Source organism: Esox lucius, chromosome 19 (assembly GCF_011004845.1).
Source record: "Esox lucius isolate fEsoLuc1 chromosome 19, fEsoLuc1.pri, whole genome shotgun sequence".
In the NCBI taxonomy this organism is placed as follows: domain Eukaryota; kingdom Metazoa; phylum Chordata; class Actinopteri; order Esociformes; family Esocidae; genus Esox; species Esox lucius.
The window spans coordinates 46,468,414-46,495,187 of record NC_047587.1 but is presented as its reverse complement, the minus strand read 5'-3'; the positions used below and the strand labels follow the sequence as shown (position 1 = coordinate 46,495,187).

At 41.0% G+C, this 26,774-nt stretch overlaps 1 protein-coding gene across 5 annotated transcripts in view; it reads right to left on the bottom strand.

Annotated features, from left to right (window-relative positions):
• LOC105008069 (serine/threonine-protein kinase BRSK2) overlaps positions 1-26,774 on the bottom strand; it is an 864,007-nt gene that overhangs the window by 25,151 nt on the left and 812,082 nt on the right. For 4 of the 5 annotated variants that reach the window (XM_029115106.2, XM_029115108.2, XM_034288278.1 and 1 more), the window contains 3 exons: positions 19,986-20,109; positions 17,942-18,122; positions 1,229-1,318 (listed from right to left, as the gene is read on the bottom strand). In XM_029115106.2, the coding sequence (XP_028970939.2) occupies positions 1,229-1,318; positions 17,942-18,122; positions 19,986-20,109 (395 nt within the window). Of the gene's footprint in view, positions 1-385; positions 801-1,228; positions 1,319-17,941; positions 18,123-19,985; positions 20,110-26,774 lie in introns of those variants that run through there. The other variant, XM_034288279.1, reaches the window with a different exon arrangement.

The following is a 26,774-nucleotide window of genomic DNA, read 5'->3' as shown; positions in this document are numbered from 1 at the left end:
ACTTTTTAAAAGTGCCAGGCTTATCCAATAACTGTTGATTGTTAAAATTGTCTGAAAAAGTGTGGCCATGCTGATTTCGATGACATTAAAAATAGTAGTACAGATACAGAATATACAGCTCCGGAAAAAATTAAGAGACCACTGCACCTTTTCCTTTCCTTTCCAAAAAAGTCAAAAAGGAAGGTTTTGAGAGAGGGACTGAAGGGTTGAAATTAAGAGACCACTGCTAATTGAACGCTTCTGTTCGTCACTCAGAACTTTCCTTTGCAACTTTTTTTTTAAAAGAAAGAAAAATGTGCAGTGGTCTTTAAATTTTTTCCGGAGCTGTGTATGTAAGCTTACAGACAGACATTATATTGTTCAGTAGTCTTTATATTCTGGCCATCAGGTGGTGCTGGTATCAAGAGAATGGAGACCAGGAGTGTACAGACAAATACACAAGATAGAGAGAGGGGTGGATGGTTTGATGTATGAGTCACAAGGAATGACATGCTTAGAGGAAGGGGAGTATGAGAAAAGTGGTGCCATATTTGTTTTCTTTTCCTCTTTTGTTTGTTATGTTTTTCTATACATTTCAATTCACTACAAGAGATTTCCAACGAGGGCACTTCAGGGCAAGAGAAGGCTTAAACATTAGCCAAATGGTTTGTGGATAAAACAGAGGATGTTGGAGTAGGAGGTAGAAGTAAGGGTCTTAGCAGCGTGACGAGATTAGCAAAAGTTCGATGGTGACCCCTCCACCTGTCCCCTTTGGTTGTCCATCAGCTGATTCAGCTAACAATCCATTATCATCCGTCATCCTTCATTTAGAGGGTTTTTTAGGGAGAAGGATATACAAAAACATAAGCTAAAGGGCATACTTACTACATATCAAATTAGTGGAGGTCTAATTTGGTGAGGTGCATTGTGATTGCTTTGTTGTTGCCATGACGAAGAGCGGTGGAGTCTATTGGTGGTAAGGGCTTGAGGTAGATGTTGCCCCTAACAACAGATAAATGATCAGATTAGCCTACCTGTATAACTATTAGGGGGATAGCCTAACATTGTCAATTACACAAATCTGATCTTAGATCAGCAATTATGGGGCAACATCTATGCCGTGCACTAAAAGGAAGCTGTATCAGCTAGCAAGCAGAGAGGTGGTGAGGTAGGGAGAAAGGGGGGGTGGTATGGGGGCAGGTAAGTGAGGGGTATTGAAATGGGGGAGGGTGGAGGGGGTTCAACTCACCAGAAAGCTGCTGGACACCCGGCTGGTCGTGTGTGCTCAGCAACTGGCCCTGAATCGTTTCCACCACCCGCTTGAAGCGCCGGCTGGGTCCTGTAGACACATTCAAACATACCAATGTGTGCACACAACCAAACCACAATCCCAACAGACATGGGGAAGAACAGAGATAATCCTACTTCCCTCATTTTATATTAACATGAGTTATTTAGCTGACACTGTCATCCAAAGTGATTACATTATTGGTTGCCTAAATTTAGTACCTAGGGTATTTCATTAATAGTTTTTGTTATTCCAGAGAGGGGATGAATGAGCCAATTGGAAGTTATGGATGATTAGGTGGCCATGATAATATATTGTCCAGATTGGACATTATGCCAGGACATCTGATTTAACACTGTGACCTTACAATAACTGCCATGAGGCCTTTAGTGATACACTAATACATCTTGTGGGGACCCAAAACCTAACCCCAACCCAGAAATCCATGTTCTCTATCTTCTAGCCCAAAAACTAACCTTAACATAACCTAATCCTAACCTTAACCTCAATAACCCAACCTTTATTTAAAGCTAATCTAGCCATGATGCCTAAACTAAATGTAATGCCTAAATTGAAAACCAACACAAATTGCAAATATTATGCCCAACTGTAGTGCAGAACATGGTGCTTGCCTATGGAGCAGCAAGAGAAACAGCCTCTCCCTACTTTTAGGCTAGGCTCAAACCACATATTCCTAGCTCTTTGTTCTGCTAACCCTAGTCTTTAGGGAGTGCCACCCAGTAAAAACTCTTCTCTATCCTATCACCCCATAGTGGAAAGATCTGTTCTAACACAGGAAGTTATTGCAAATTCAAATCCTAAACAGACACTATGGCACAACTGTTAATTATTTTAAAGGTTTGGTGAAATGGTAAAACTCAGCTGGAAGCTGGGTAAAAGTAACATCCCTTACAAGCCTTCCCCCATAGGGAAACCACTTTTTGTTTTAGGTATGCACCGAAGGTTTATAATACGTTATATTATTTTAAACCTCTTAGGAAAGGCATGAAAGTTGTGTAGCTCAATAAAGACATTTTAATTATTCAATTTATATTTACTTTACTTAGGGAAAGCATTGTTGAACACATGATAATTATGTGTTGTTGTATTTTTGTTAATCAATGGAGCGACTTCACCAATAAAACACAGTATTTGCGAGAGACATTTTAATACAGAGGATCATGCACCACGTTCACTTATAAGAGGTCTAAAGGCATTGCAATTCCATTAAGTTACCCAGTTCAACCTGTGTAGACAAGACAGATTGTAAGTAATACTTCCGATTGCTATGTTATAATACACAAAGTACACATTGCCTCCAAAAATTCAAGGCAAGGGTTGTGGATTAAAGTGTTCCCCATTTCCCCCGCTTTAGCTGCTCTCCAAACTTATTTTTGGTGAATTGATCATCTGTGTATTATGGTTAGAACAAGTAAGGCTATATCCCCCGAAAAACGTTCTTACTGCTCTTATTCAGAGTTAGCCATAATATATATGTATTTTCCTTTCACTCTCAAACAAAAAAAGTTTGACTGTCCAAAGGGAATATCAAAGACAGAGGTAATTTGCATTTTAGCTAATGAATACTAACTTTCGTATACTGTGTATTGTTGAGATAAATGAAGTTTAAATAATGCTGATTTAATAACCATGTATTCTTATGTTTTTGTTTTATTAAATTGTATGCTGCAGCCAGGTTAGGGAAATATGATTGAATACAATAACCATAAAAAGTTTAGAACTCCATACATTACACTCAGCCACACACCTGGCCCAAATAGAGAGACAGGATTAAAACCCCACAATTAACATACAAATGAAACTGCCCCCTACACAGCACAAAGAGACCTTCTGTCTCCAGCCCCCTGATGATCTAGTCTAGGTTAGGACAATAGAATGTAAATTACTGTAACCTGGTTAAGATTTCACACCTGTTTTCAAAGAACCTGTTGATCAATGACCGAGAGTTAGAGCATGTCCTCCTTCATGGGATAGTGAAAACAAAGAGATTCGTCCAACATGTCACCATGCCAACGAAGAGCCAATAAGGATGGGTTTTACTCACGAGAGTGAAAAGTAACCGCCCCTGTGGCAGATCTTGATTCGGCGCGAATATTTTGTGGAAGCTCGAGGGTTGAGCAAATATTTGACCGCTGCAGTGTATTTCATGTATTTTGACTTATCAATTCATATTAATAAATCTTTGTGCTAAATTTCCATTTGGACCGGAGCCTCGTCCTTCTTCAGAAATTCTGATACACATAAAATTCTTAACAGTATACACACTCTTCCCGAACGAACACATGGATTGATACAATTTGAACAACACTACTGTTGGTCACTGTACTTATACTCTGTTTTATGAAAGCGATTGTTCCCATGGACCCACGTAATTAACTTGAAATAATCTACTGTTATACCAGACTCAGAGAAGTTTTTACTTGTATAAATCGCGAACACACTCCACAATTTGGTGACGGGATGGGACTTCAATATCTTCACAAAGACGGTGTTTTGCTCTTCAACTCTCTCCAGCTGACTGAACTGCCGGCATCATAAAAAGGTAAGCGAAACCTACTTGACAAAATTCACAACATTTCATATCAGTATGTTTTGAGAGTTGAATTGTTTGCACCGGAGCCGGGAGTGACGAAGTCCGATTTATTACATGTGAAATAACACTTGACTATTGATGGTACATGTTTTTCATTGTCATAATGCTGTGCATAATGCTGTGATTGTCATTGTTGTGATTGTAAGTGTAAAAATATAAGAAAAATCCTTAGTTGATTGGAGATCAATATATTGGAGATCCTTCAATGAGAGGAAACAAAAAAATTCTATACATTAAAAAAAGTGATCATTAAGAGAACTAAACTAAACGTATAGTATAGCCAATTCTAACTAATTCGGCACTCCCAAAAGTTATAAGTGAGGGAGTTAGCTGGCTGGTAGCCAGTGATAAGATTGAGGCCGTAGCCAGTGATAAGATTTTGGGTCACATATTCCCCTTGATCCGGTTGTGCTACGACCATCGAAACCCTAAGTGTCAAGACAAGGCTGGTCCAAAAAGGAGTGTTAATTAAACAATTCAAATTCAACTACATTACTGAATGTGAGGGGCTACCCAAGAAATTTAGGTGAGGCGCCATATCCAAAGATACGCTAGGTTGAGGATACCCAAAAACTTTAGATGAGGGGCCTTATCCAAAGATACATTGGGGAGAACAAGTATTTGATACACTGCCGATTTTGCAGGTTTTCCTACTCACAAAGCATGTAGAGGCCTGTAATTTGTTTCATAGGTACACTTCAACTGTGAGAGATGGAAATCCAAAAATCCAGAAAATCACATTGTATTTAATTTGCATTTTATTGCATGACATAAGTATTTGATCACCTACCAACCAGTAAGAATTCCAGCTTGTTTAATCTCTTGGATTAAAGGACATTATCTGATTGTGTTGAAGTTATGTTCAACAGTTCGGGACGGCACAAACCCCTTTCTTTTCAAAAATCCCAACACAGACTGAAAACGGACAACTGAATGAAAGTACAGCAACAGGTTCAAGAAGGATCACAATAAACACACTGGACAGATTTGTTCTAAATCATCCTGACCACTCACATGGCCAGGGTCAGATCATTTGGATCCACACCCATACTGTATTAAAGAAAAACTATGGACAGCAAGATGAGAGAAGAACCCAACAAATCCTGATGGGCTTCACACACACCACAGGTCAGAGAACCATTTGGGCCAGATGACTGGAAAGGTCACATACAGTTGTGCTCATAATTTTGCATACCCTGGCAGAAATTGTGAAATTATGGCACTGATGTTTAAAATATGACTGATCATGCAAAGAAAAATAGTATTTTATTTAAGGATAGTGATAATATGAAGCCATTTATTATCACATAGTTGTTTGGCTCCTTTTTAAATCATAATGATAACAGAAATCACTCAAATGGCCCTGTGCAAAAGTTTACATACCCTTCAATGTTTGGCCTTGTTACAGACACACAAGGTGACACACACAGGTGAACCAATAGGAACAAAGCCCCTATGGGCGATGCTCCACTCATAGAACTGGGTTTATGAAAGTAACCATTGATACCAAGCCAAGGTCAGGTAGACCAAGAAAGATTTCAGCCAAAACTGTGAGAAGAATTGTTCAGGATACAAAGAAAAACCCACAGGTAACCTCAGGAGAAATATAGGCTGCTCTGGAAAAAGATGGTGTGGTTGTTTCAAGGAGCGCAATATGACGATACTTCAACAAAAAAAAGAGCTGCATGGTCGAGTTGCCAGAAAGAAGCCTTTACTGTGTCAATGCCACAAAAAAGCCCAGTTACAATATGCCAGACAGCACCTGGACACGCCTCACAGCTTCATGGTCACAACCATAAGCTCAATGTTTCGAGAGGGGTCAACAAGGCCTATAGCGAACAGAATACCATCCCCACTGTGAAGCATATTGGTGGCTCACTGATGTTTAGGGGGTATGTGAGCTCTGAATGCACGGGGAACCTTGTGAAAATTCTAATATTACAATAGACTGAACGCTGTCATGGATGCTAAAGCGGGCAATACACAGTATTAAGAACTCAGGGAATGCAGACTTTTGAATAGGGGTCAGTAAATATTTTTCTTTGTTTTATGATTGTGCACTTCAGATTAACCTTCAGTTGAATATGGATCCTATAAGAAATAAAAGACATGTGTTTTGCCTGCTCACTCATGGTGACCCAGATCTCATGTTCAGTCCACACAAGGCCAGTAGAGGACCCTGTATGATCACTATCCCAACATTAATCATTGTTAATTGTTTTTTTGTGAATCTGCTTAATCTTCATCATTGATAACTACAGTGGGGAGAACAAGTATTTGATACACTGCCGATTTTGCAGGTTTTCCTACTTACAAAGCATGTAGAGGGCTGTCATTTTTATCATAGGTACACTTCAACTGTGAGAGACGGAATCTAAAACAAAAATCCAGAAAATCACATTGTATAATTTTTTTATAATTTATTTGCATTGCATTGTACTAACAGGCTCTCACAGACCTGTTAGTTTTTCCTTTAAGAAGCCCTCCTGTTCTCCACTCATTACCTGTATTAACTGCACCTGTTTAAACTCGTTACCTGTATAAAAGACACCTGTCCACACAATCAATCAAATAGACTCCAATCTCTGCACAATGGTGAAGACCAGAGAGCTGTGTAAGGACATCAGGGATAAAATTGTAGACCTGCACAATGCTGGTCTACAATTTTGGGATGGGCTACAGGAAAATAGGCAAGCAGCTTGGTGAGAAGGCAACAACTGTTGGTGCAATTATTAGAACATGGAAGAAGTTCAAGATGACGGTCAATCTCCCTCGGTCTGGGGCTCCATGCAAGATCTCGTGGGACATCAATGATCATGAGGAAGGTGAGGGATCAGCCCAGAACTACACGGCAGGACCTGGTCAATGACCTGAAGAGAGCTGGGACCACAATCTCAAAGAAAACCATTAGTAACACACTACTCCGTCATGGATGAAAATCCTGCAGCACACGCAAGGTCCCCCTGCTCAAGCCAGCGCATGTCCAGGCCCGTCTGAAATTTGCCAATGACCATCTGGATGATCCAGAGGAGGAATTGGAGAAGGTCATGTGGTCTGATGAGACAAAAACTGAGCTTTTTGGTCTAAACTCCACCGTGTTTGGAGGAAGAAGAAGGATGAGTACAACCCCAAGAACACCATCCCAACCGTGAGGTATGGAGGTGGAAACATCATTCTTTGGGGATGCTTTTCTGCAAAGGGGACAGTACGACTGCACCGTATTGAGGGGAGGATGGATGGATGGGGCCATGTATCGCGAGATCTTGGCCAACAACCTCCTTCCCTCAGTAAGAGCATTGAAGATGGGTCGTGGCTGGGTCTTCCAGCATGACAACGACCCGAAACACACAGCCAGGGCAACTAAGGAGTGGCTCCGTAAGAAGCATCTCAAGGTCCTGGGATGGCCTAGCCAGTCTCCAGACCTGAACCCAATAGAAAATCTTTGGAGGGAGCTGAAAATCTGTATTGCCCAGCGACAGCACCGAACCCTGAACGATCTGGAGAAGATCTGTATGGAGGAGGGGGCCAAAATCCCTGCTGCAGTGTGTGCAAACCTGGTCAAGCACTGCAGGAAACGTATGATCTCTGTAATTGCAAACGAAGGTTTTTGTACCAAATATTAAGTTCTGCTTTTCTGATGTATCAAATACTTATGTCATGCAATAAAATGCAAATGAATTACTTAAAAATCATACAATGTTATTTTCTTGATTTTTGTTTTAGATTCCGTCACTCACAGTTGAAGAGTATCTATGATATAAATTACAGACTTCTACATACTTTGTAAATGGGAAAACCTGCGAAATTGGCAGTATATCAAACACTTGTTCTCCCCACTGTATTTGTTTGAATAGCAATTCCTTCACTAGATAGAAACTGTCACTAGCACACTCATTGGAGTTGAGTGTTGTTTCACATTCAGGATATGTCATTTTGATGATGTTGATGCATGAATCATGATAAGGACTAGGAGGATTGTTTGATTGTCCAACAGGTTTCTTGGGGAAATGTTTTAATTTAGATGTCACGTTGGGTCTGTTTCTGCCAGACATAGTTAAACTGATAGTAGCTTGTTTGAAGTAAATGTCTATGCTCCCTCAACCCTTAAAATCTGAGGTGGGGGAGGGATATAGTTGTGCTATGTGTCCATTGTGTCTGATTTACTTTTCATATTATTTAAGGAAAAATAAGGACTTATAGGTCACATATTCCTTTTATTTATTTATTTTTTTAACAAAAGTGTTTGGACCTTTTCACTTCATTAAGAATTGGATTGTACTTTTATTTTGCTAGTTTTATCAACGTGTAATTGAGGTCAGCTAACCAGTTACTTTTAGCTGTCCCAAAAGCCAGGCTAAAAACAAGAGGGGATTGAACATTCGCGGTGGGTGATCCCATCCTCTGGAATAGCCTACCACTGCATAATCAAAACACCCAGACTATATACACTTTTAAGTCATTGCTAAAGGCACCACTTTTTACTCTGGCTTTTAATCCTAGCTGAGTTGGCATGAAATGTCTGTGCTGCTATTTGTTATATGTCTTGTTATGTGTACCTTTGTACATTTTATACCTGTAAATTTCATATATTTTGTATACTTAGATTTTACCCTGTACAGCACTTTGGTAAATGACAGTTGTTTTAAATGTGCTTTATAAATAAAGTTGAAATTGACATTGACAATACGGTCGGGTTCAACCTAGGGATTTATCAACTCAAATGTACTTCTTCCAGGCTGACTAGACACCTAGGCCTTAAAAGTCATGACTGAAGAATGGAAGGAAGTGGCTGACTGGAAGGTAAATCCAATCCATCCACTATCCTCTTTTGTAAGCTAAGGCATATAAATAATTACTTTTGTCCTTTTCTTTTTCCTAGTAATGCTGATCATTACATTGAGTAAAATATACCATAAGCTTGGTTGTTCCACCTAGCTTGAGAGCTTAAGATGGCTGCAGTAAGTTTAGGATAAGACTGCAAAATGAAATGTAAAAAAGGTGGGAGAAGTGAAGAGAAAGACATGAATAGACATCAACAAAGTAGGATAGAAGGTGAAAGGAATTAAAAGGAAAAAAAGAACTGGCAAGGAGAGGGAGGATTGGAGGGGGAGATCGATAGGTAGATGAGGGATGCAGTGGAGGGAAAATATAGTGTGACTGTGTGCGGTCTCCTGTAACAAAATGGACGTCAAAAAAGCAGCAGGATCCAAATGGGCCAGGATTAGCATGGAGAAAAGTGTCTCCATTCAGTCTGGCCCTTAGGTCCTCCATGGAGCGCACACACCTTTGCTCTGTGCAGAATTGCATCCCACTGAGCCAGCATTTTAGCACACACACGTCTTGGGGCAGGGGACCAAGTCAAGACTAGTGGAACCAGTATCTGCAGACAGCACTGGAATATAATCAACCGAAACCCAAACTCACACACATACACAAACACCAAGGCATACTTACTCTCACACATTCAATTAATCTCTATTATTGTGGGAACATAAAAAAGTATTGAATGTTTTCAATTCCAAATCCCATTTTCCTTAACCCCTAAACTCCAAAAACCTAGCATTTGCCCTAAACAGAAACTTAACCCAAAACCATACCACTAACAATAATTCAAACTTTAACCCTAATTCTTCAGGGTCAAATTATTCTTGTGTAACTAGATAACATAAACACACAAAAAACACTCACACATATGCATATGCACCACATGCATTCTTACACACTTAAACAGAGACATACTCTTAATTTATCTGCACCTATGAACACTGCTGTGATTGGCATGGGTTGAGGTTGGTCATACATGACAGTGAAGTGGCGAAGAGTGCTCACCTATGAGTACATATGTTACCTAGGAGCAGTATGTTTGTCAGTGATTAAGTTGTGGAATGTCTGCCTTTGTATGTTCAATCAGATCACAATATATTAGATGTGTATCCTGGAAACATCTGTGTATGAACTGGAGAGTAGTCTATTACAGAGTTGATTTGCCAGTGGATTGTGGACAGGGATGGTGTGATGGTCAAATTTACAGTCGTTTGATTTCCTGTTTTTGTTACACATGCTGTTTGTTTACAATTTTTGTTAGTTTTTTCTTAATACCTAACCCTAACATTAATACATAACCCTAAACTTAACACTAGAACTTCCAAGCCTTTCAGACGAACAGTATCAGTCATAGCCGAACGCTGTTCCTCGTCTTTAGCATACAAACCAGCCCCAATAGCACACACATTCTCCTCTGCAGCATCACCATCCAGCCAAAGCATCAGTTTATCAACTAGGTCGTCATCAAACTATATAGAATAGTCAAAAAAATTATGAATTACAGAATTTGTTTGTTTTAAAAGGTTAATGAATTTTAAAAAATCATTAAATGTAAAGAATGAGTTTGTATTTGAAGGTCTTATCATACGAAAGAAAACAACTAAAACAAGTATACATAGAACGATTATTTCCAAGAACACAGGCTGTAGTATTTGCATTTGTTTATTAGGCCCTACAAATGTATAGATTTAAAATTACACAACTCTTCAAAAATAAATCTATCAGAAATTAGTTTTTCATTTTGATCTTATTTTGATGATGTACAAGGTAAAATAACAGACATCATCGACCAGCTTACCACGATCAAAGGATATCAGCATGAATAGCCGTACATAGGCCTAAAGCACGGTTGCATTATAAACATAATACATTTGATAAATAAAGGAAAGAATGATTTACAGCAGCCTACACTGTCATTGTGCCTCCCTTGATCACACCAGCCTCCGACTTCTAACGCCGCATTCACGGAACACCCTGTATTCTCCACGATTACGCACACAAGTTCCTCATCACAACACCCCGGATTTCCCATAATTACGAACACCAGATACTCATTACTACAGCCTATAACTGCCCTTCACAGCCTACTGTTCAAGTAAAAACATTTAAATATATTATTCAATTCATTTTATTTGTAAATTCGATTAGCAGAATAAAAGGATGAACATGAATAAAGAAAAATACTTTGAAAATATAGAAAGTTAATTTGATGATTGTCGTCACACAAACAAAGAAAACTGTCAAGGGCGCTGCCAATGTGTCCTCTGGCTTGGGTTGTTGGACCTGAATCTTCCTTGTGTGCTCTCATTGTTCTTTTCTACACAAATTGTTTGGGGTCGCTATTGTTTGGTTACTTTTTTAGTGAGGAGGCTCAGGCATTGGAAGTGGCAGATCATCTGATCTGGAATCAGATGAAGACCCGGCATCCAAGACATCAATTTCGAGGTCTGTTTCTGATCCTCCATCATCTAAATCTTGCAGCATCTTCAATGCTGTCAGGGCGTTGAATCGGCGGGTTAGTTTTGCCATTGTGAACTAAACGCTGTAAATTGTGTCTGACTTGTTCACAGAGTTCAGATTATATACAATTACTACCCTCATCATCATTCTTCATCATTATACTTCAATCACATGCATAGGTGTGTCTAGGTTGATCAGGGGGTTGTCGCCCATTTATCCATTGACAATATTGCTATTTCATTGCTATTCATTAGATTAGATGTAACTTTATTGTTATTGAACAAGTACAAATACAGTATATAGAAATGCCGTTAGCATCTAACCAAAAGTGCAAAAAATTTACAAGTAAATTAAGAACCTCCTCCATGAACTGCCACCTTAATGTGGTGGAGGGGTTTGAGTACCCAAGTGACACTAGGAGCTATGTTGTCTGTGGCTATATGCCCCTGGTAGGGTCTCCCAAGGCAAACAGGTCCTGGGTGACGGGTCAGACTAAGAGCGGTTCAAAAACCCTTTTTGATGGAAAACATTTTGAGGACCGTGACGTCGCCCGGTATGGCGCAGCCGGGGCCACACCCTGGAGCCAGGCGAGCGCCTGGTGGGCAGGCCTTTCCCCACGGGGTCCGGCCGGGCACAGCCAGAAGGAGCGACGTGTGGCCGCCTTCCCGTGGGTTCACCACCTGCAGGAGGGACCATAAGGGGTCGGTGCGTAGAGGATTGGGCGGCAGTTGAAGGCGGGGGCCTCGACAACCCAATCCCTGGACACGGAAACTAGTTCTAGGGACGTGGAATGTCACCTTGCTGGCGGGGAAGGAGCCTGAGATTGTGCGTGAGGTTGAGAGGTTCCGACTAGAGATAGTCGGGATCACCTCTACGCACGGCTTGGGCTCTGGAACCACACTCCTTGAGAGAGGATGGACTCTTCACCACTCTGGAGTTGCCCATGGTGAGAGGCGGCGGGCTGGTGTGGGTTTGCTTATAGCCCCCCAGCTATGCCGCCATGTGTTGGAGTTTACCCTGGTGAACGAGAGGGTCGTTTCCCTGCGCCTACTGGTCGGGGATAGGTCTCTCACTGTTGTTTGTGCCTATGGGCCGAACGGCAGTGCAGAGTGCCCGGCCTTCTTGGAGTCTCTGGGAGGGGTGCTGGAAAGTGCTCCGACTGGGGACTCCATCATTCTACTGGGGGACTTCAACGCCCACGTGGGCAACGACAGTGACACCTGGAGGGCCGTGATTGGGAGGAACGCCCCCCCTGATCTGAACCCGAGTGGTGTTCAGTTATTGGACTTCTGTGCTAGTCACAGTTTGTCCATAACCAACACCATGTTCAAGCATAAGGGTGTCCATCAGTGCACGTGGCACCAGGACACCCTAGGCCATAGGTCAATGATCGACTTTGTTGTCGTTTCATCTGACCTGCGACCGTATGCCTTGGACACCTGGGTAAAGAGAGGGTCGGAGCTGTCAAATGATCACCACCTGGTGGTGAGTTGGATCCGATGGCGGGGGAGGAAGCTGGACAGCCTCGGCAGACCCAAGCGTACTGTAAGGGTCTGCTGGGAACGTCTGGCCGAGTCTCCTGTCAGAGAGATCTTTAACTCCCACCTCTGGTAGAGCTTCGACTGGATCCAGAGGGAGGCTGGAGATATTGAGTCCGAGTGGACCATGTTCTCCACCTCCATTGTCGAAGCAGTCGCTCGGAGCTGTGGCTGTGGCTGTAAGGTCTCCGGTGCCTGTCGAGGCGGCAATCCCCGAACCTGGTGGTGGACACCGGAAATAAGGGATGCCGTCATGCTTAAGAAGGAGTCCTAGGTTGGCTTGTGGGACTCCTGAGGCAGCCGACGGGTACCGGCAGGCCAAGCGGACTGCAGCCCGGGTGGTTGTGGAGGCAAAAACTCGGGCCTGGGAGGAGTTCGGTGAGGCCATGGAGAAGGACTATCGGCTGACCTCGAAGAGATTCTGGCAAACCGTCCGGCGCCTCAGGAGAGGGAAACAGTGCCCTACCAACGCTGTTTACAGTGGAGGTGGGCAGCTGTTGACCTCAACTGGGGATGTCGTCGGGCGGCGGAAGGAGTACTTTGAGGATCTCCTCAATCCCGCCGTCACGTCTTCCATTGAGGAAGCAGAGGCTGAGGGCTCAGAGGTGGACTCGTCCATCACCCGGGCTGAAGTCACAGAGGTGGTCAAGAAACTCCTCGTGGCAAGGCACTGGGCGTGGATGAGATCCGCCCTGAGTACCTCAAGTATCTGGATGTTGTGGGGCTGTCTTGGTTGACACACCTCTGCAGCATCGCGTGGTGGTCGGGGACAGTGCCTCTGGGATGGCAGACCAGGGTGGTGGTCCCTCTTTTTAAGAAGGGGGACCGGAGGGTGTGTTCCAACTACAGGGGGATCACACTTCTCAGCCCTTCGACACGGCTGCCCTTTGTCGCTGGTTCTGTTCGTAATTTTTATTGACAGAATTTCTAGGCGCAGCCAGGGGCCGGATGGTTCACACGATTCCGTCTCTGCTCTTTGCGGATGATGTTGTCATGTTGGCCCCTTCAAACCAGGACCTTCAGCATGCACTGGGACGGTTTGCAGCCGAGTGTGAAGCGGTTGGGATGAGAATCAGTACCTCCAAATCCAAGGCCATGGTCCTCAGTCGGAAAAGGGTGGCTTGCCCACTTCAGGTTGGTGGAGAGTTCTTGCCTCAAGTGGAGGAGTTTAAGTATCTAGGGGTCTTGTTCACGAGTAAGGGAAGGATGGAACGGGAGATTGACAGACGGATCAGTGCAGCTTCTGTAGTAATGCGGTCAATGTATCGGTCTGTCATGGTGAAGAAAGAGCTGAGCCGCAAGGCGAAGTTCTCGATTTACCGGTCAATCTACGTTCTTACTCTCACCTATGGTCATGAGCTTTGGGGCCTGACCGAAAGGACAAGATCCCGGATACAGGCGGTCGAAAATGAGCTTTCTCCGCAGGGTGGCCGGGCGATCCCTCAGAGATAGGGTGAGAAGCTCGGTCACCCGGGAGGAGCTCAGAGTAGAGCCACTGCTCCTCCACATCAAGAGGGGTCAGCTGAGGTGGCTTGGGCATCTGTTCCGGATGCCTCCTGGACGCCTTCCTGGGAAAGTGTTCCGGCCCCGTCCCACCGGGAGGATACCCCGGGGAAGACCTAGGACACGCTGGAGGGACTATGTCTCCCGGCTGGCCTGGGAACGCCTCAGTGTCCCCCCGGAAGAGCTAGAGGAAGTGTCTAGGGAGAGGGAAGTCTGGGCATCCCTGCTTAGACTGCTGCCCCCGCAACCCGGCCCGGATAAGCGGAAGATGATGGATGGATGGACAATTAAGAACAATGTATAAGTGGGATGTATGAATGTGCAAATTGAAGGTGCAAGGTGGCATGTGCAACTGAAATGCAGGGATAACAGCCATGAGATTCCCGAGGTACAGTGAGGGAAAAACGTATTTGATCCCCTGCTGATTTTGTTTGCCCACTGACAAGGAAATGATCAGTCTATAATTTTAATGGTAGGTTTATTTGAACAGTGAGAGACAGAATAAAAAGAAAAAAAAAAGAAAAACGCATGGCAAAAATGTTACAAATTGATTTGCATTTTAATGAGTGAAATTAGTATTCGACCCCTCTGCAAAACACGACTCAGTACTTGGTGGAAAGACCCTTGTTGGCAATCACAGATGTCAGACGTTTCTTATTGTTAGTCACTGTAGAATCTGAGCATTAACAACTACAATATGAATGTACATTTCATTGGAAGTGAATGTGCCTAGATAATGAGAACAACAGAAACCTCTCTGTTTAGATTATCTCTCTGAAAAGCCTTCAATGTATATATCAGTTTGTAACCAACATTACAGTGAGAAGATAATGGAATGTTCACCGAATGACATCTGTGCTACAATTTTCCAATAAACTTGAGCGAGCTTCTCCCTCGATTTGATACGGGTTCTACATTATTTGACCACTATACGAAACCGCCAATTTCTAACAGTTTGGTACAGTGACCCGGATGGTTGGAGATTTAGATTTGACCAAAAAAACAGTTTTTTGTTGTCCTGAGACGAAGCTGGCACCTGCAACGGAGTCTGTCTTTGTTCCTGTTTCTTACGAACAGCTGAATGGTTGGTGAGTCTGAAATCCACACCATTTAACAAACAAATAGAGTAATTCAAGAGCGCAGGTAGTGATAGGAGACCTGGTTACTCCCTGACTAGGCCACGAATTGCAATCGTGTACAATATCTCTAGGGGTGGATAAATTGGAGAGAAGACCTAGTTACTCCCTGACTGGGCCACGAATTACATTGTGTAATGTGCAAAAATCTCTAGGGGTGGATAAAATTGGAGATTAGCGCTAAACTGTATTTTGTTGACAATGTGAATTGCTTTAGGCGATTATACAGTGACTTGTACAAGTAAAATATAATGCCATCCAGTTGTACAAATACGATGGGAAGAGGAGTGCAGCCTCTGGCATGACTCGTTATATTTAAATAGCATGGCGCGAATAGGATACCATCAAGAACGAAAAGGATCATTAACAACGATGCCTGGACTCGAAATGGACAGAAAGAAAAATAACATTTTCCGGCTAAACAAGATGGATTCCGAGGAAGTTGTATATTGTTAGATTCTGTTCAAGTTTGATCCATGAACAAAATAAATGTAACCAGAAGTCAGGGGAGAGCCATCTTTATTCAGCATGAGTTTATGATGTTGTCCTTCCATTTCTCCTTTCTCTCTCCCATAATTACAGAGGCAACACTGTATTTATGCCAGAAAACATAGGAGGTGGCCAGTGGTCATAACCAACCATTACACATTCCAATACCCTCCAATAAGAAAGGTTTATCTTACAACAGACCCTTGTTTGGTATGTTCCAACCTGTGGTCAATGGACCTATCCATATAGCCTATGTCAGTCACATGGGCAACTCCTAACAGGAGGTATGGACAGAATGTATGGACAGGATGTGTGGGGCCCATCAGTAACAGGCAACACGTCCTGACTATGGTCCTTCTTTCAGAGTTAGTCAGCACATCTGTGTTTTGTTAAGTTTCTCATTCCCATTTCCTATCAGTCCCCCCTTCAAACATGTGATAACTAATCATTACATGTTGATTAAACTAACAAAATATAAGTACAATCCAATTCCTAATGAACTGAAAAGGTCCAAACACTTGTGTTAAAAAAACAATAAAGAAAAATAATAAAAAGGAGTATCTGGCCTCTGAGGCTTTATTATTCCTTAAATGAAATGAAAATAAGATGCAATGGACAACTTGCCCTGACACATAGCACTGTATGGTACTGCAATCGTACTGACCATCATGATCAATCTTTACCATACACATCAAGTCCCAGGCTACTATCAGTCTAACCAGTGTCCAACAGAAACAGATCTAACATGACATATTAATGAAATTAATTCCCAATAAACCCTTTAAATAATCAAAGTCCCCCCTTGTCCATATCATGATTCATGCATCAACATCATAGCAACAACCCAACTTATCCTGAACATAACACAACACTCAACTCCAATGAATGTACTAGTGACAGTTTCTACCTTTGAAAAGGAATATGGCACTATTAAACATATCAGGATAGTTGTTGTAATTATGACTATTAAGCAACTTCACAAAAAGACAAGTATCAATGACCAATATTTGGGTAGTGATCATATGTAGTCCTCTGCCCACCTTGTGAGGAATGAACATACATACGAGATCAAAATACCAGTCACTTTAGGAAAACTATTGATTGTTAGGAATGACCCTAGATTCTCATCAAATGTCCTTCAGTTCTTATCTTCAGTCTTCTCTGTCTTTCATCAGTGATATAAAGTTTAAGATTTTGAAACCAACTGAAGTGAGGGTAGAGACCTAAAGTCAGCCCCCATTGTTGATGATAGAACAAAGATAAAGCATAAAAGTTGTGATTTAGGGTTTGGCTGACCACCACTTTTTGGAATAAAAATTAATCTAATTTTGCGAGTTCCCTAAACTTTAGGAGGTTAATCAAGACACTTTATGTTTGCAATGAGGTAGTTTGGCTGTTGCCTGTAAAAAATGTGTATGCTGTAGCTATGCTAGTACAACTGCCCAACTGCCCTGGTACTAAAGAATGTCTGGTACTTTGTTTAGTGAATAATTATTTAGATTTACATTTGATGAATTAGCCTACACAAGAACGATGAATATCCTATTGAAAAACAGTGAAGTATGATACATATGTTGAATTTGCAAGGAGCCTCTATCGTTTGTATTATGTTTCAATAGTAGCCAAATGAAATTGTTGAATGGTCATGGAAATCTTGTATTTCATTTGTAAGTTCATTCAAATTCATCCAAGTACAATATTAATTTATCTGGGAATATTGGGGATTGATCCATAGACGTCATGCATTCGGGTGAGGGGTGATTAGCGCCTGGGTACCATTTGGGTACCAACGCTAAGTGCCGTGGGCTATTGGCCAATGAAGAGAGATTTCTACTAAAGCGTTTTTCCACAAAAAGTATCTCTTTTACATTACAGTGGGGGGATGGAAAATATAGTGTGGTTGGATGTATTACACAGTTTTTTCTCATAATTCCGCCCACATAGTTTTTACCTTTGAAAATGTAGCCTACACAATAAAAATTAAATTATAGACACTCTGCAGACGTTTATTTTGAAGGTAACATCAACATCAGAAGTCTTATTGTTGCAGCCAAATGTGACTTGTGATTTGAAAACAATGACTTGGTCCCACCTCTGGTGCGTTTGTTACCTGAGAGCAGGGTGAAGGTGACCGAGTAGATGCCGTTCTCCTTTGTGGCCGCAGTGCTCTCTGTGTAGGTGATGTCCACCTGGAACTTGACCGGCTTCTGGAACACAGTGGGGCCTGCTGTGGACTTGTACTCTGCCCGGAAACTGGTCTGGCTGATCACACTGTGGCTTAGACTAGGAATCTGGCAAAACAATTATAATAATTCACTGTACAGTCATGAAGATGATGTTCAGAATCAAGAGGTAAGAAAGAAAGAGATAGGAAAGGTGACAGAGAGAGAGAAACAGACAGACAGTAGTGAGGAAGCAGCAGAAAGTGGCAGACTCAGACACTCAATTACATACTCCTCCTACCTTTCTGGGTCTCCATTTCAAAACATGGGAAGATCATATGGACGGAACTTCTTATCCAAAGGGTTTTGAGAAGGAGTATAGAGAATGCGAGGAGTATGTGATTTAAATCATCCCAAAGACTTGCAAGCCACAAGTAAGTTAAATGATAACAAGTCAAGAGTGACTTCTTAGCTTTCTGCCACATAGTTACATATATACTTATATAAATGACAGGTTGAATAAAATGTAATTAAAAAGACCCTGATGCAACCAAGCATAGAGTAAACCAGATTACCGCACAACCTCACAGTGACATGCGTAACTTCTGTGTCCAACATAGTTCACTTGTCTTTCTTTTGACATTGGGTTCAAGCCAAATATAATGCACTATACAGGGAATGGGATGCAATATGGGCTGTGGATCTCAGGTAATCTCAACCCTGCCAACACTCAGCTCCATCCCAATAAATTAATTTCACAAATTGTCACGTTTCACTAAAGCACTGTGGCGAGTTTGACATTCTATTAAATCTACTGAGTACTGAGGAGTATAATCCTAGGTATTCAGGTGCCAATCTACTAAGAATACACTAGGGGAGAAAATATCTACCTTTTATGAATATGTATATTTTTTGGCAATTGACTAACAATGGGGCAAAGTTTCCATTTGCAATACTGTGAGGATAATGTAAAATGTGTAGATCTGAAAACTGGCTTTTACTACTCACTCACTAGCTTTGGCACTGCAGTGAAGCACAGAGATATTGACTTCAATCCTTCCTGTTTTCACACACATGCACTCTCTCACACCCCAACACACCTGGTCGATTCACGGCATTCAAGGCAAAGCATCTATATGCTAATGATTAGTGGTCTGTGTTGACCTGGACAATATAATAAATAACGCCCCATTCCCTACACAGTGGACCACTTTTCACCATGGCCCATAGGATGTGGGTCAAAAACAAGGCACTGCACAGAGGAAAACATTGACAATCGGGATACTGACAATTACAGTGTCAATTAGAAGGAAAATAGCAGAGCTATCAAAAAAAGCAGTTTACTGAATAGCTAGATAAATCACACACAAACATACACACGCTAGGCTAAACCAATCAATTTTAGTGTCTGCCTTGTAATAGTAAGCCTCTTTTAGACGGATAGCAAGCATTAGGTGATCACTGTACACAACTGCTACATATGCAAATAATATGTGTAATGGATTCTCTACAAAGGAGGTGGCAGGAATGAAAAGAAAAGGGGCGAAGAGAAGGACAGGGGGAGTGAGAGCAAATAAAAAAGGTGGGAGAGGTAGGCCACTGTAGGGCGAAGGAAAGAAGCTTAATAGCAAAACAGGAGCTGGAAGGAAAGAGGCATGACAGCAAAAGAGCAGTATGAAAAGGTGGTGAATATATGACTGAAGGAAGGAAGGACATGAAATGGAAAAGAATACAGAAGTGTGGAAAGGAGAAGGAAAGAAACATATTTATGTATTGCTTAATCCTTTGTGTCTTCGTCTCCTTCTCAAACACCCATAAGATGAGAAAGCCAGAGATTCCTCCCTTCTGACTGTCTCCTCTGAGGGGTTTTGAGGAGACAAGGAGAGTTCAAAGAGTTAAGAGGGCAAACCATGAGTAAGGAGAGGGAGGAGGAATGAAAGATGGAGAGCAAAAAGGATAACTGAATAAAAGGAGAGAGAGCGGGCTTTGTACCGAGAGAAAGGCATGGACGATGTCAGCCTTGATGGAGCTCAAGGGCTTGTCTTTGATTACAATGAAGATCTGCTCCTCTTTCTCCAGGTTGATGAAATTACCAAACCAGGATTTTTTGGCAAGTCTGTGAGGAGAAGAGAAAACATTAGGTCAGAATAGTGTGATCAGAGTATATGCTTTAAAAATAATGGGTTGAAGAGTCATAACCTTCACATTGAACTTTTAGCACATCATAAAATAATGGAAACATTTGACTAATAACTGTCACCTCCAGGCAAGCAGTATGGTAAACTCATCAGAGTTTCTCCATTCTAATAGTTTCACCTAATCATTCAATCATCTGATTATTTGAATTAGGTATTTTAGTTATAGGGGAATACAGGATTGGAAAAACACCAATCTAGTGATTCCACATAGAAATAAAACTGTATTTTTCATCTCTCCTCTCCTTCTCTCTTTCACCTACTTCACTCAGTCTTTTGGGATTTTATTATCCCTATTTTAGGATCCTATTATCCACAGCCAAAACGACAGCTCTAATAATAATTGCAGAGCAGAGATTTAGCTCAGCAGTTAGAGGCAATAAGGAATGGGGTGAGGATATTTTCTGTTTTTCATTATTTCTTTTCTTTCATTATTATTTTGGAAGCAGAAAAACTAACGGGGAATGTACTGGGTGAAATTAGGTGTTTCAGAGAAAGGGAGAAAGTTTTCTGACATTTGCCTTCCTTTGTGTTAGAATGTATGTCTGTGTGTTGTGTGTGGTCACTTGTTTGCACACAAGCACACAGTGAGAGTCTGACTTGATTAAGGACCTTTCCATAACAGAAACTATAGGGCAATGCCCACCTGAATGCAGAGAGGGAAAAGGATTCCCTACAGAAGCCCTTTATATACTGTACATGTGACTCCAGGCTCCACCCCAGCTTCATTCATACCACTGAAGACTTCAGATTACAACGAAAAAATGTTTTTATCCTTTTTTGGAGCAACTTAGTGGATTGATCCTTAAGATTGGCAGGTTAAAGAACCATATATCATAATACATTTTAAGGACATTATTATTTAATTTTTTTTTACAAGTTATCAGCATAGTCAGTGCTACACTTTGGGTGTAGGGAATAATTTATAAATCTGGTAATTTTAAGATTGTTGATTTCAGATGTTTATTAATCTGTCATATTCTGAAGAAATACTGCAATTCCAGGAATGAGTGCTTTTATATTTTATTTCTTTTTTAGAATCTTCTACACAGTGTTAAGTTGATATTGTATTCAACTAACTTTGGTAAGAAGTACAAAGAAATCACAATTAGATAATTTAGATATTTGTGTGTATATACAGGTGCTGGTCATAACATTTTGAATATCATGAAAAAGTTGATTTATTTCAGTAATTCCATTCAAAAAGTGAAACTTGTATAGTGTATATATTCATTCCACATAGATTGATATACTTCAAGTGTTTATTTCTTTTAATTTTGATGATTATAACTGACAACTAATGACAACCACAAATTCAGTATCTCATAAAATTTGAATATTGTGAATAGGTTCAATATTGAAGACACCTGATGCCACACTCTAATCAGCTAATTAACTCAAAACACCTACTAAGGCCTTTAAATTGTCTCTCAGTCTAGTTATGTAGGCTACACAATCATGGGGAAGACTTGACAGCTGTCCAAAAGACGACCATTGACACCTTGCACAAGGAAAGCAAGACAAAAGGTCATTGCTAAAGAGGCTGGCTTTTCACAGAGCTCTGTGTCCAAGCACATTAATAGAGAGGTGAAGGGAAGGAAAAGATGTGGTAGAAAAAAGTGTACAAGCAATAGGGATAGCCACACCCTGGAGAGGATTGTGAAACAAAACCCGTTCAGAAATGTGGGGGAGATTCACAAAGAGTGGACTGCAGCTGGAGTCAGTGCTTCAAGAACCACCACGCACAGACGTATGCAAGACATGGGTTTCAGCTATCGCATTCCTTGTGTCAAGCCACTCTGGAACAAGACACAGCGTCAGAAGCGTCTTGCCTGGGCTAAAGACAAAAAGGACTAGACTGCTACTGGACTGAGTGGTCCAAAATTATGTTCTCTGATGAAAGTAAATTTTGCATTTCCTTTGGAAATCAAGGTCCCAGAGTCTGGAGAAAGAGAGGAGAGGCACAGAATCCACGTTGCTTTAAGTCCGGTGTAAAGTTTCCATAGTCAGTGATGGTTTGGGGTGCCATGTCATCTGCTGGTGTTGGTCCACTGTGTTTTCGGAGGTCCAAGGTCAACGCAGCCATCTACCAGGAAGTTTTAGAGCACTTCATGCTTCCTGCTGCTGACCAACTTTATGGAGATGCAGATTTCATTTTCCAACAGGACTTGGCACCTGCACACAGTGCCAAAGCTACCAGTACCTGGTTTAAGGACCATGGTATCCCTGTTCTTAATTGGCCTGCAAACTCTCCTGACCTTAACCCTATAGAAAATCTATGGGGTATTGTGAAGAGGAAGATGCGATACGCCAGGCCCAACACTGCAGAAGAGCTGAAGGCCACTATCAGAGCAACCTGGGCTCTCATAACACCTGAGCAGTGCCACAGACTGATCGACTCCATGCCAGGCAAAAGGAGCCCCAACTAAGTATTGAGTGCTTTACATGATCATACTTTTCATGTTCATACTTTTCAGTTGGCCTACATTTCTAAAAATCCTTTTTTTGTATTGGTCTTAAGTAATATTCAAATTTTCTGAGATACTGAATTTGGGATTTTCATTAGTTGTCAGTTATAATCATCACAATTAAAAGAAATAAACACTCGAAATATATCAGTCTGTGTGGAATGAATGTATACATTATACAAGTTTCACTTTTTGAATGGAATTATTGAATTATTTGAATGAAAGACATCAAAACAGTGAAATAATACATATGGAATTGTGTTTAAACAAAAAACTGTTAAACAGATCAAAATACATTTCATATTCTTGATTCTTCAAAGCTCGACATTGTAGCACACCCTTTGCATTCTCTCAACCAGCTTCAAGATGTAGTTGTCTGGAATGCATTCTGATAACAGTTGTTCCTTGTTAAAAGTTAATTTGTGACATTTCTTTCCTTCTTAATGAATGTGTTAGGCTGGGCATAGAGATAGTAAGGTAGGGTGTGTGTGACTATAATTATGTTTGTACTGTAGCAGTATATATTAAGGCAAGAACAGCTTAAATAAGAAAAGAGAAAAGACAGCCCATCATAACATTAGGACATTATTAAGGTCAGTCAATCTGGAAAATGTTTCAAGTGCATTCGGGAAAACCATCTAGCGCTAGGATGAAACTGGATCTCCTTAGGACTGCCTCAAGAAAAGACCAACAGTAGAACAAGAAGTTAGTTCCATGGGAAATTAATATTAGACTGGTGGAAATCTGTGACTGGATAATATCTGCATGTGTAGTCCCCACCGTGAAGCATGGAGGAGGTGTGATGGTGTTGGGGTGCTTTTCTGGTGACACTGTTTATTATTTATGTAAAATTCAAGGCACACTCCTCCAGCATGGCTAACACAGCAATTGGCAACAATACACCATGCCATCTGGTCTGTGCTATCATTTGTTTTCAACAGGACAGACCTCCAGGCTGTGTAAGGGCTATTTGACCAAGTAGAAGAGTGCTGTATTCTGTCTCCAGAATCACCGAACCTCAAGGCCAAAAACAAATGTACAAAGGATTTACCACAGGACTGAGTTAGTGTTTAGAGAATTGGGATTAATAAAAAAGGTTGGGTTGTAAATGTTGTCCAGCCTAATGTATAATATTTTCAGAGGTCTGTCATAGTAATCAGTGAAGAATGCAAGTAGTTTTTAATGTTAAAATGTGTTCATAGTGATTGTCTGTATAGCATTAATTAATGTTCACTTTTACCTTTGATTTATCTGTATCACAGACATCCCATCTCTCCTGGAAGTTCTGGGAGTCTCCCGCATTTTGATAGAGTCTCCCTGACGGCCACAAATTCTAATCAATAGTTAAGGGCAGAGTTTCAAATAGCATACGGCATGCTACAGGTGATAGTCATGTATGTGGTGTACGTACTGTTTAGCACAGCCCTGGGCAAGATAAGGCACCAGGGCCAAATCCGTCTCGTTGAGTCATTCTATCGAGCTCGCGATACATCCAAAACTTTAACCTCCTGAGACCCTGTGTCTACATATGAGGACACTATGTTTTAGGCTTCCTGCACCATGTACTTCATTCTGTTGTGCTGGTGCATGTAACATGCATTACTTATTGATCTTGGAATAACTCTCTGGTACTAAAACATTTTGACTGCATATGTCATTAGCAGTTGTGCCCTCATTTGTTGCCATGTTCAGGCATTGAAATGCACACACACTTAGTGCACACACATACAGTGGATATAAAAAGTCTACACACCCCTGTTAAAATGTCAGCTTCTTGTGATGTAAAAGAATGAGTCAGAACTTTTTTCACCTTTAATGTGACCTATAACGTGAACAATTCAAATGAAAAACAAACTGAAATCTTTGAGGGGGAAAAATAAAATGGCTCTGGCTGGACCATTCCAAAATGTTAATATTGTTTTGGTGAAGCCATGCTTTTGTGGATTTGGATGTGTGCTTTGGGTTGTTGTCGTGATGAAAGGTGAACTTCCTCTTCAGCTTTTTAACGGACGCCTGAAGGTTTTGTGCCAAAATTGCCTGGTATTTGGAACTGTTCATAATTCCCTTCACCCTGACTAAGGCCCTGGTTACAGCTGAAGAAAAACAGCCCCAAAGCATGATGCTACCACCACCATGCTTCATTGTGGGTATGGGGTTCTTTGGGTAATGTGCAGTGTTATTTTTGCGCCAAACCTACAGTGGGGAGTACAAGTATTTGATACACTGCCGATTTTGCCGATTTTCCTACTTGTCATTTTTATCATAGGTACACTTCAACTGTGAGTGACGTAATATAAAACAAAAATATAGAAAATCACATTGTATGATTTTTAATAATTAATTAGCATTTTATTGCATGACATAAGTATTTGATCACCTACCAACCAGTAAGAATTCCGGCTCTCACAGACCTGTTTTTTTTTACGAAACCCTACTGTTCTCCACTAATTACCTGTATTAACTGCACCTGTTTGAACTCGTTACCTGTATAAAAGACACCTGTCCACACACTCAATCAAACAGACTCTAAGCTCTCCACAATGGCCAAGACCAGAGAGCTGTGTAAGGACATCAATGGCAAGATCCTTGTTTGGATATAATAATGTAAACAAAATATCTCCCGCACCCAGACTGAATAACATGCAATAAGAATTTAATAACATTTCGGTACCAAGATTTCAAAATCTTGGTACACTCAGCAGGCAAACTAAAGTTGGTACAGAAACGTTGTTATTAAATTATAATTGCAAGTTATGTAGACTGTGTGCAAGAGTTGACCTTTGGTCTTCTCCAACGTACTGGTCGATCTACAGGTGTCCAAAAGTTTGTTTTCCCAGTGGATATAATAATGTGATAACCCCTATGCAGATCCTCTCTGTCTTCATTTGACATGAGCAACATCTTTTTATGGGAAAGGCAAAAAATATCAGAAGTAATTGCAAATGAAACACTGGTCAGTTGGTTACTCTCACTCTTTTGAGTCTCTATTGATTTGCTCTCTGCTTTTGTCTTAACTTGTGTCCACACATTTCTTTGTACTTTGTGCACACTGCTGCATTGGCCAGTTTCTCTACAGGCAAGACGAAATATATTATCTGTAAGTTGCACATTTAACTACCGTACCTACTACTAAGTTAGATTTGTGAAGTTTGTAATGTTATTAGAATTTTTTTCATTTGCAAATTGCCAGGATTTACCCCATTTTCATAGCGTGTGGTCTGGGACCAACACAATACTGCTGGGCGAGGATGAAAAGTACAAGCCGCATGAAAGGTGAATGCAAATTTATATTACTTTAAAAACGTTAAAATTGGCGAAAGAAATAAACCAAGAAGTGTGTGGTGGCTGCGTGAAATGGAACATTCATCATGCAAATGTATTAAACAAGATTAGTTTTAGGTTGTCTGGATTGTGGGCTTTGGGGAGGAATAGCTTGGCGGGAATAACCTTACAATAAACACTGTACCTAGTTATATGAATTGGTTTACACCTTGTTATTGAGTTTAACTTGATTAATAACTTGTTAAGCATAGAAAGGGCATGGCAAAAAGATTTTCCCATTAATTGCATTACGGCATTGGTTGAATATGTACATCCTCTGTGATAGAGGGCTCCAATATTGTACTGGAAAAGGAATGTTTTGTCTTTCATATCTCAGGTATAACAGTCGACTCAACAATGGTGTGCTGGGATTAGTGGTAAATCAGATTAGTATTGATGAATTGATGAAGAATGGAGCTGGACTGACTTTGAAGGTAAGAAAAAGCCTGACTGCAAACTCTAATATTAATATTGAATTAAGGATTATAAAGCATATTATTATTGCTCAAACACCACACATGACTTCTCAGATGCATCTGCAAGCCGATACTGGACACAAAGGGAGAAACATTGTTCGTTGGACAACCTGGACAAAGCAGCAAGGAGGAACATCAAACAGCGCACACGCGACAAGTTTGTTTATAAATGTGTATTAAGAAAAAACATGTTTTGAGAATGTTTGTTTTATATTTGATTGGAAATGACTAATTTATCTTCAAAATAAATAAAATAGGACCACATCTAAAATGGGTGTATATCCCTTTTTATATGAAGGTAAAACAGTGACAAAAGTTTTT